Below are 12,026 nucleotides of genomic sequence, written 5' to 3' on the forward strand. Positions count from 1 at the left end.
TTTAATAAGACTTTATGTTCTGTGACTTATATAGATTGCAAATTGTATACTTGTCTTAATTCCTCTATTTCTCTAAAAAAACGAATCCCTTTTGATTCTTCGATCTCAACGTAGTCTGTGGTTGCCAGTAATCTCCAACGACCCTGGAAAGAGGGTCCCATGGCAAGACTTACCTTCCAGTTACTCACTAAATTACTCTGACAATCTAAGCGATTAATTAGATGCTTCATTCTTGGCATTTTGGGGTCAATAGCCATTTGCACCACTGCTGATGTCACAGACACTGCTTTACTAACTTCAGTTCAAACACAAATCTTTATTCAAAATTGGACTAAAGATGCTCATACTATGTGGGTCACTCAGGTTCAGAAAGATGAAAAGTTCAAGATAAAATTCAGGAATTAAAAACAGCCATCCAATGGGTTGGAGATCAATTAATAGATTTATAAAAACAAGTATTATTAAATTGTGATTGGAATTCTACTTAATTTTGTATCACTCCTCTTCGGTTCAACCATAGTGCTTACAATTGGGGAAAAAAATCAAATTTCATTTGCAAGATATGCATAATAATACTTCCTTAAATGTACAATTGTTGCAAAAGGAAATCCTTGAAACCTTCTATAAGAGTCTACCCTCTTCCAACAATTTGGAAACCTTAGCTGAACAGCTAGCTGATCAATTATCTGGGCTAGACCCTCAAAGATGGTTTCAAGGCATTACACATAGTATTTGATCTGGAACTATAACGCTGATAATTATCCTGGTGATTATAATTGTAACATACCGATGTCTTTCAACTAAAATTGTTCAAACTAAACAAACTCACTTGCTCAGGGCCTTTTTCACACAAGTATCTACAGTCATCCCCAATTATGACAATGTAAAAAAGGGGGAACTGTCAGGGGACATTCAACTTTAAAGGATTCAACATGATATTTTCTTCTTTTGTGTGCCGATTCTCAAGGACTCTATTCTTTATCAGTTCCTGGAAAACAGGAATAAGCAGAGCTGCACGCAGTTCTCAGGACTGAGGTCATGAGAAAGAGCATCTGCTGGGATTCCCTTCAGTGACCTTTTACTTAAAGGTAATCTATTCAGTTATGCCCCTCTACCTCAGGATATGGAATGCTTTCTGGCCCTTTCAAGATTGCTATTTGCTTTGCTTGGTTTTTGTTCAATGTTTTTACTGCCTAAAGTTGCCTTGTGTAAAGATATATAAACATGCGTTTTTGCAAATAAAGCACCCTTGTTTCACTCGAGACTTGGGTCCCCAGCTTCCTTCTTCTTGTCGAATCCATTCCTCAGGTCTAGGTCTACAAAGACTGTGACAGCTCTCTCTTCAGTTTCCACAAGTAAGAGTAACTCTTCTTTAATCATGAATACAACAGTTTTTTCTATCCAATGGAGAACATGACCCTATTTCTATGCATTGTTCCTAGCACACCATCAGTCCCATGCAACTGTCCCTCTCCTCCTATGCAAAGCTCAGGACTTTTAACATCTTGCCTACTCTGTTTGTCAGTTGGTAGAACATTATCTTTTACAACAGGCTGGACTATGTACGGAAGGGCTTCCTGATCCTACTGACCATGATGAGTCATATCCTAGTTTTACATTATTTTCTCCCCTCCCTGTTGCTAATTCACACACACTATTGCATTTTGTAATTCAGGCTGTGTGTTTTTCCAGGGAACATGGATGTGAAGGAGTTGTATCTAATAAAGTCAGTCCCTTCATCTCATTGATTCCTTCCCAGAGACCATCGTGAAATGCATGTAGCAAATGCATTTGATCAATGTATTACCAAAGCCAAGCTCTTAGAGCTCACCACACAACAGGCCAATAACCTGAGAGACTACTTGTTGGGCAAGGAATAGTGACTTTATTCAGAAAGCCAGGAGACCAAAAAGATGTCGGACTACTGTCCCAAAGAATCATATTTGCTGGGGCAGAATTCGGGTTTCTTTTACACGAAAAGATCTCTATAGCTTCTCTTCAAATATGGACTTACTGCAGTTGCTGAGTACCTGAACTAAAGTCATCAGAGAATACATAGAGTGAAAAAGGTAAAGGATTTGCCACAACCACTGAGTCTGGGAAGTATGGCTCCACTATGTTCCTATCTTGTGACTTTTGGGGTAAGATCCTTGCCATACACGTTACATTGCTGTATGTTTTCTCCAGGATAAATACTCTGATACTACTGGTGAGATGTGAGGATAGGGTATTTTTTTTTTATCTTTTGTGAAATTGGTGAGGAATCTTTCTAGAATGAATTCATGTTCTAAAGACCTGACTAATCAATACATATATATCTGGCTTCTATCCAGTATGAATTTTCTCATGAAGCCTAAGATGTTGCCACACTCATGATATTTGTATGGTTTCTCAGTAGGATGAATTCTCTGAGCAACAGTAGGGTGTGAATTTTGGACTTTGACATTTGAAGACTTCTACCATATACCACATTCACATGAGTTTCTCTCATGTATGGATTTTCTGATGTTTAGTGAGTGCTGAGACCTGAGTAAAGGATTTTCCACACTTGAAACATTTGAAAGGTTTCTCTATATGTATTCTCCGATGTCTTTTAAGGTGTGAATTTCGACTGAAGAACTTGCCACACTCATTACATCTGAAAGGGCTCTCTCCAGCATGAATTCTCCAGTGATGTTGAAGACGTGGTTTTTGACCAAAGACTTTTCCACACTCATCACATTTGAAAGGTTTCTCTATATGTATTCTCTGATGTTTTTGAAGGTGTGAATTTCGACTGAAGAACTTGCCACACTTATTACATCTGAAAGGACTCTCTCCAGTATGAATTCTACTGTGACGTTGAAGATGAGGTTTTCGACCAAAGACTTTTCCGCATTCATCACATTTGTAAGGTTTCTCACCAGTATGGACTTTCTGATGCATCAAAAGGGTTGACTTTACAGGAAAGGCCTTGCCACACTCATCACACTTGTAAGGTTTCTCTCCAGTATGAATTGTCTGATGCTTTAAAAGGATTGACTTTAGACGAAAGGCACTGCCACACTCATCACATTTGTAAGGTTTCTCACCAGTATGAATTGTCTGATGTTTTATAAGGGTTGACTTTACAGGAAAAGCCTTATCACACTCATCACATTTGTAAGGTTTCTCTCCAGTATGAACTGTTGTCTGATGCCTTAAAAGGGTTGGCTTTAGAGGAAAGGCCTTGCCACACTGATCACATTTGTAAGGTTTCTCTCCAGTATGAACTGTCTGATGATTTAAAAGGTTTGACTTTAGACGAAAGGCCTTGCCACACTCATCACATTTGTAAGGTTTCTCACCAGTATGAACTGTCTGATGACTTACCAGACTTGACTTTAGACGAAAGGCCTTGCCACACTCATCACATTTGTAAGGTTTCTCTCCAGTATGAACTGTCTGATGACTTAAAAGTGTTGACTTTACACAAAAGGCCTTACCACACTCATCACATTTGTAAGGTTTCTCTCCAGTATGAACCGTCTGATGACTTAAAAGGGTTGACTTTAGGCGAAAGGCCTCGCCACACTCATCACATTTGTAAGGTTTCTCACCAGTATGAACTGTCTGATGACTTAAAAGGGTTGACTTTACATGAAAGGCCTTGCCACACTCATCACATTTGTAAGGTTTTTCCCTGTGTGCTTTGAGTTCTTGTGTTAGTCCTGAAGGATTCATAAAATCATTCCCATATGTATTAGAAACACTGGTTTGGACACAAGGAGGAATTCTGTGAAGTGGTGAAAATGAGAAACTGTTGTTGACAGAACTCTTAACTTGATTATATTCAGAAATTATCCCGCCAGTTTGAAATATCTGCAGTTTATCCTGAAAGTTAAATCCAAACCTCTTTCCAAAGGGCTTGATGCCTGCATCCTTTCTATCATGCAAATCTCTTCCATCAGGCACATTTCCATTAAGGCTTATAGATGTGCCTTTGTAGTTTCTTTTGTCATCTCTCCCCTGACACTCAAAGTCACACATATTTTCCTGACTTTCCCAAAGATGAACATGTTTGATTTCACAGCTTTCAGGGCTTCCCAGCATCAATGTTTGGAATGTTTCTTGTTTATCACTGTTCGCTTTGGGTTGTAAATGCTTGATCACATGTGTAGGAGAGATATCTACAAGATAAAAAGAATCATAGGTATTCTGCTCACAATAATCCAAAAATAAATGTTTCATGTTGAATATATATTACACCAAAAGTAATACTTACATCAAGTTATGAAACACCACAACGATGACCTTAAGCATTTAGAAACAATAAAGGAATAGAATTCTAAGAAAGCATAACATAAATTCACCGTTAAGGTAGACTAGTTTTAAAAACCATATGCCAAACACACTCACATTGGACAATCTTTTGCCAACTCTCAGAAACAGAGTGTTTTTCTACCAGGACCCTCAGGAACGTATCAATCAACAGTTGTCTCAAATTGAAATGAAAAATATTACACTATCATTGTATTCTGCAAACTTACTGTACATAAATAAATTCTAAACAATATATTATATATTGTAACATAAATAATCCAAAACCAAGCTTACCCAATTAATAATTAACTTTTCATAATTGGTTGTTTACAATTGAAAACAAATGAAAAATGAAAAATATGACTAAAACAATTTTTTGAAACAACATAGATTTCTACATCTGCTATAGAACTATGTACCCAAAAAGAAAAGGAATTTTACAATGTTAACAAGTAGTATGTGTCAGCTGTATTGCAGAATACATGCTAAAAGACCATCATCTGTAAATGACACATAAATTAAGACATAAAATATTCACCAGTTTTCTAACAGCCAATAAACAATGCAGTCCCCACCTATGTTGTTGTTCAGTCACTCAGTCGTGTTTGCCTCTTTGCGACACTGTGGACTGTAGCGCACTGGACTCCTCTGTCCATGGGATTTCCCAGGCAAGAATAGTGGAGTGCGTTGCCATTTCCTTCTCCATGGGATCTTCCTGACTCAGGGATCAAACCTGCTCTTCTGCGTTAGCAGGTGAATTCTTTACCACTGAGCCACCAAGGAAGGCTAATCCCTACTACTGCTGCTAAGTCACTTCAGTCGTGTCCAACTCTCTGTGACCCCACAGACAGCAGCCCACTAGGCTCCTGTGTCCCTGGGATTCTCCAGGCAAGAATACTGGAGTGGGTTGCCATTTCCTTCTCCAATGCATGAAAGTGAAAAGTAAAAGTGAAGTCATTCAGTCTCTTAGTGACCGCATGGACTGCAGCCTACCGGGCTCCTCCATTCATGGGATTTTCCAGGCAGGATTTCCCAGGCAAAAATAGTGGAGTGGGTTGCCATTTCCTTCTCCATGGGATCTTCTTGACTCAGGAATCAAACCTGCATCTTCTGCATTAGCAGCTGAATTCTTTACCACTGAACCACCAAAGAAGGCTAATCTCTAGCCATGCACTATTGTTAATTACCTAGTTTAATGGCACCAAAATATAATAAATAAAAAGTGAGTGCTTTGTGTATTTATTGACTGGGGACAGAAACAATATTGCTGAAAAATGTTGCAAGTGAAACGCATACAAGATATAATGTAGTTGAGGTCTGACAGAAAACAAAATTCGGTAAAGCCTTCAATTAAAAAATAAATAAAATTTTAAGAAGATATAATGTAGACCTAAAACAAATAATTTCACAATTTGCATGGAAATACAAAAAATCTCGAATAGCCAAAGCAATCTTGAGAAAGAAAAATGGAACTGGAGGAATCAACCTGCCTGACTTCAGGCTCTACTACAAAGCCACAGTCATGAAGACAGTAGGTACTGGCATAAAGACAGAAATATAGATCAATGGAGCAAAATAGAAAGCCCAGAGATAAATCCACGCACCTATGGACACCTTATATTTGACAAAGGAGGCAAGAATATACACTGGATTAAAGATAATCTCTTTAACAAGTGGTGCTGGGAAAACTGGTCAGCACTTGTAAAAGAAAGAAACAAGATCACTTTCTAACACCATACACACAAATAAACTCAAAATGGATTAAAGATCTAAATGGAAGACCAGAGACTATAAAACTCCTAGAGGAGAACGTAGGCAAAACACTCTCCGACATACATCACAGCAGGATCCTCTATGACCCACCTCCCAGAATATTGGAAATAATAGCAAAAATAAACAAATGGGACCTAATTAAGCTTAAAAGCTTCTGCACAACAAAGGAAACTATAAGCAAGGTGAAAAGATAGCCTTCAGAATGGGAGAAAATAATAGCAAAAGAAGCAACTGACAAACAAACAATCTCAAAAATATACAAGCAACTCCTGCAGCTTAATTCCAGAAAAATAAACAACCCAATCAAAAAATGGGCCAAAGAACTAAATAGACATTTCTCCAAAGAAGACATACAGATGGCTAACAAACACATGAAGAAATGCTCAACATCACTCATTATCAGACAAATGCAAATCAAAACAACAGTGAGGTACCATTTCACACCACTCAGAATAGCTGGGATCCAAAAGTCTAAAAGCAATAAATGCTGGAGAGGGTGTGGAGAAAAGGGAACCCTCTTACACTGTTGGTGGGAATGCAAACTAGTACAGCCACTATGGAGAACAGTGTGGAGGTTCCTTAAAAAACTGGAAATTGAACTGCCTTATGACCCAGCAATCCCACTGCTGGGCATATACACCGAGGAAACCAGAATTGAAAGAGACACGTGTACCCCAATGTTCACTGCAGCACTGTTTATAATAGCCAGGACATGGAAGCAACCTAGATGTCCATCAGCAGATGAGCAGATAAGAAGGCTGTGGTACATATACACAATGGAGTATCACTCAGCCATTAAGAATTCATTCAGTTCAAATAGGTGGATGAAACTGAACCCTATTATACAGAGTGAAGTAAGCCAGAAAGAAAAACAACAATACAATATACTAACGCATATATATGGAATTTGAAAGATGGTAACAATAATCCTGTATGCGAGACAGCAAAAGAGACACAGATGTATAGAACAGGCTTTTGGACTCTGTGGGAGAGGGAAAGGGTGGGATGATTTGGGAGGATGGCATTGAAACATGTATAATATCATATATGAAACGAATTGCCAGTCCAGGTTCGATGCATGATACTGGATGCTTGGGGCTGGTGCACTGGGATGACCCAGAGGGATGGTACGGGGAAGGAGGAGGGAGTGGGGTTCAAGATGGGGAACACGTGTATACCTGTGGTGGACTCATGTTGATGTATGGCAAAACCAATACAATATTGTAAAGTAATTAACCTCCAATGAAAGTAAATAAATTTATATTAAGAAAAGATATAATGTAGATGAAGTTGTATCATAAAGAACATGACAGAATATAGAAATTACCTTTTTTAAACAAATAAATTCTGAGTATTTACTATAAAATATGTACTACTGACAGCACTAATTTGCTTTAAAGGCTTGAGGTAAATTAACATGTTTTTCTCTAATCAGAGAGGGAGACACATCCAATTGGCCCACAAACTGGTAAGAGAACCAGGATATGAATCTGAACCTACTGGGACGACTGAGAATACTTATTTGTAAACATGACCACCCACCAAATGAATAGACTGCTGCTGCTGTTGCTAAGTCGCTTCAGTCGTGTCCAACTCTGTGCCACCCCACAGACAGCAGCCCACCAGGCTCCCCCATCCCTGGGATTCTCCTGGCAAGAACACTGGAGTGGGTTGCCATTTCCTTCTCCAATGCATGAAAGTGAAAAGTGAAAGTGAAGTCGTTCAGTCTCTTAGTGACCACATGGACTGCAGCCTACCAGGCTCCTCCATTCATGGGATTTTCCAGGCGGGATTTCCCAGGCAAAAATAGTGGAGTGGGTTGCCATTTCCTTCTCCATGGGATCTTCTTGACTCGGGGATCAAACCAACTTGAAAGAAAATATCAAGGAAGATACAAGACAGAGGTAGTCTGTTTAACTATTATTCAACCATCCCATCTCAGAATGGGCTGTGAGTTATCATGGATGCACAGAGTGATTTAGGTCATGTCCTGAGAAACATGTTCAATAAATGATCAGAGATTATCTTTACAGTGAGAGTATGTAGAAGGTGGAGGGACCTGATAGGTAAGAATAATGTTTCCAATCATATCAAGGTACTATGCGAGGACTGGTCAGGACTAAGCAAGGGCCTGCGTGGAGCTTAGGGTACACAGATTTATGTCAGATATCAGCTTGTGACTGCATGTCTCTGTGAAAATAACTGAGAGGGCAAACTAATATGTTGAACTTAAAAGAAAAGAACCAGTTCAGCAAGTTTATGGGCATTATACTATGGGTATGGGACAGAAACAAGAGAGATTTTCAAAGTGATATATGGAGAAAGCAGAATAATACCTGTTATACTATTTAAAATGTAATATATCCAACTGTGATTTTGTAAGTTACAATGGAATGCTTATATTCAAGAAAAACATACACAATATTCCAGGATATTGTATAACAATCTTATTAGCAGAAATCAGAAGGAAAATCCAGGAAAAGGCTATCTAAACCTGGGTTCCTCTGCCAAGTATGATTAACCTCTCTATTGGACATTTACTTCATTTCTTCTTCCACACATGGTCATCTCAAGATCGAGGAGTATCAAAGGAAAGGAGGGATTGACACTGACTCTGGAACACCTTCCCAGTTACAAAAGCCTTTCTGAGGCATCCAACTCTTTTTTGTAGAAAAAGGCTTTATTCTCCTAGGCCTTCCCTGAGTTCAAAAGAGCAGATTCAAACAGTTACTAATACATTAAAGGACATGAAAGGATCATACCATGATCAAGTGGGATTTATTTCAGGGATGCAAGATTTCTCAATATCCACAAGTTAATCACTATGATACACCACAGAAACAGGCGAAGACTAAAACCATATGATCATCAATAGATGCAGAAAAGGTTCTGACAAAATTCAAGTGCCATTTATGATAAAAACCGATCAGAAAGTCAGCACAGATGGACCCTCAGTTCAGTCCAGTTCAGTCGCTCAGTCGTGTCCGACTCTTGGTGACCCCATGAATCATAGCACGCCAGGCCTCCCTGTCCATCACCCACTCCCGGAGTTCACTCTGACTCACGTCCATCGAGTCAGTGATGCCATCCAGCCATCTCATCCTAGGTCGTCCCCTTCTTCTCCTGCCGCCAATCCCTCCCAGCATCAAAGTCTTTTCCAATGAGTCAACTCTTCGCATGAGATGGCCAAAGTACTGGAGTTTCAGCTTTAGCATCATTCCTTCCAAAGAAATCCCAGGGCTGATCTCCTTCAGAATGGACTGGTTGGATCTCCTTGCAGTCCAAGGGACTCTCAAGAGTCTTCTCCAACACCACAGTTCAAAAGCATCAATTCTTTGGCACTCAGCCTTCTTTACAGTCCAACTCTCACATCCATACATGACTACTGGAAAAACCATAGCCTTGACTAGATGGACCTTAGTCGGCAAAGTAATGTCTCTGCTTTTGAATAAGCTATCTAGGTTGGTCATAACTTTTCTTCCAAGGAGTAACCGTTGTTTAATTTCATGGCTGCAATCACCATCTGCAGTGATTTTGGAACCCAAAAAAATAAAGTCTGACACTGTTTCCACTGTTTCTCCATCTATTTCCCATGAAGTGATGGGACCAGATGCCATGATCTTTGTTGTCTGAATGTTGAGCTTTAAGCCAACTTTTTCACTCTCCTCTTTCACTTTCATCAAGAGACTTTTTAGTTCCTCTTCACTTTCTGCCATATGGGTGGTGTCATCTGTGTATGTGAGGTTATTGATATTTCTCCCGGCAATCTTGATTCCAGCCACCCTACCTCAACATAATTAAGACTGCATATGTCAAACACACAGCTAACATCATCATACTCAACAGGGAAAAACTGAAAGCAATCCCCTTAACAACATGAATAAGACAAAAATGTTCATTATTGCCACTTTTATTCAACATATTTTTGGAAGTCCTAGCCACAACAATCAGAAAAAAAAACCAAAAAAACAAATAAAAGGAATTCAAGGGTAAAAAAAAAAGAAGAAGAAGTAAAACTGTCACTATGATGCTACACACAGAAAATCCCGAAGATGCCACCAGATGACTACTAGACCTCATCAATGAACAGAGTAAACTTGCTGGATACAAAATATATAGAAAACTGCTGCATTTCTATACACTAACTATGATATGTCAGAAAGTGAAATTAATGAAACAATCCCATTCACCATCTCAGAGAAAAGAATACAATTCTAAGGAATAAACCTACCTAAAAAGTCAAAAGAACTGTACTCATAAAACTATAAGATGCTGATGACTGATACCAAAGATGACACAAACAGATGGCACAAACATATACCATGTTCTTGGATTGAAAGAAGTAACACTGTCACAATGACCATACTATCCAAGGCAATCTACATAGTCAATGCAACCCTTCTCAAATTAACAATGACATATTTCATAAAACAAATACTTAATTTGTACCAAAATAAAAAAGACTCTGTTATCTAAAATGATCTTGAGAAAGAACAGAGCTGGAGGAATCATGTTCCCTAAGTTCAGACTATACTACCAACTGACAGTCAACAAATTGAAAGTGAACTCGCTCAGTCATGTCCAACTCTTTGTGACCCCATTGACTGTAGACTACTAGGTTCCTCTGTCCATGAAATTTTCCAGGCAAGAATACTGAAATGGGTTGCCATTTCCTTCTCCAGCAGATCTTCCTGACCCAGGGACTGAACCTGAGTCTCCTGCATTGTAAGCAGGTGGCTTTACCATCTGAGCCACCAGGGAAGTGGTATGATGATGGCACAAAACAGAAACACAGATCAGTAGAACAGGACAGAAAACCCAGAAATAAACCAATTTACTCAGAGTCAATTATTCTGTAACAAAGGAGGAAAGAATATAGGATGAAGAAGTCTCTTTAATAAGTGGTGCTGGGATAAATGGATAGTTACATGAAAAAGAATGAAATCCCAACATTCTCTAACACCACATACAAAAATAAACTCAAAATGTGTAAAACATCTAAATGCAAGATCAGATACTGTAAAATTCATAGTGGAAAACAAATGCAAAACACTGACATAAATGTCAGCAAAATTTTTTTGAATCTATGTCTTAGAATCATGGTAATAAAAGCAAAATTGAACAAATGAGACCTAATTAAATTTAAAACCTTTTTGCAAAGCAAAGGAAACCAAAAAAAGAACAAAAATTCAACTTTTGCACTAGGAGCCTATAAAATATGCAAATGATGCTACCTATCAGGGATTAATTTCCAAAATGAACAAACAGTTTATACAGCTTCATATCAAAACAAACAACCCAATAAAAAATGGGCAGAAGATCAAAACAGATACTTCTCCAAAGGAGACAAACAGATGACCAACAGTCACCTGAAAAGATGTTTGACGTCTCTACTTATGAGAGAAATGCAAATCAAAATCACAAAAATGTATCACCTCACACTGGTCAGAATGACCACCATCAAAAAGTCTACAAACAATAAATGCTTGAGAGGGTGCGGAGAAAAGAGAACCCTCCTACACTGTTGGAAGGAACATAAATTGGTACTGCCACTTTGGAGAATAGCATGGAGGTTCCATAAAGAAGTAAAAAAACAGCTATCACATGAACCAGCAATTCCAACCCTGGGCATATATCCAGAAAGGATGAAAACTAATTCAAAATGATACATGAACCCCAATGTTTTTAGCAGCACTATTTATACCAGCCAAAACATGGCAGCAACATAAATGTTCACTGACAGACAAAGGGATACAGAATATGTGGTACATATATACAAGGGAATATTGTGAAGTGAACGTAGCTCAGCCGTGTCCAACTCTTTAAGACCCCATGACCTGCAGCTGCCAGACTCCCCTGTCCATGAAATTCTCCAGGCAAGAACACTGGAGTGGGTTGCCACCTCCACAGCATAAAACACAATGAAGTAATGTCTTTTGCAGCAACACAGACAGACTTAGGGATTATTCTAA

General features: G+C 38.7%; 1 protein-coding gene across 5 annotated transcripts in view; it reads right to left on the reverse strand.

Moving 5' to 3' along the window:
* Window positions 297-12,026, reverse strand: part of LOC102175383 (zinc finger protein 347-like) — a 98,265-nt gene continuing 86,535 nt past the window's right edge. For 4 of the 5 annotated variants that reach the window (XM_018063003.1, XM_018063005.1, XM_018063002.1 and 1 more), the window contains one exon: window positions 297-4,148. In XM_018063003.1, the coding sequence (XP_017918492.1) occupies window positions 2,488-4,148 (1,661 nt within the window). In that variant the 3' untranslated portion in view covers window positions 297-2,487. Of the gene's footprint in view, window positions 4,149-4,243; window positions 4,894-12,026 lie in introns of those variants that run through there. The other variant, XM_018063006.1, reaches the window with a different exon arrangement.

The sequence above is a fragment of the Capra hircus genome, chromosome 18 (genome assembly GCF_001704415.2).
Source record: "Capra hircus breed San Clemente chromosome 18, ASM170441v1, whole genome shotgun sequence".
Classification (NCBI taxonomy): domain Eukaryota; kingdom Metazoa; phylum Chordata; class Mammalia; order Artiodactyla; family Bovidae; genus Capra; species Capra hircus.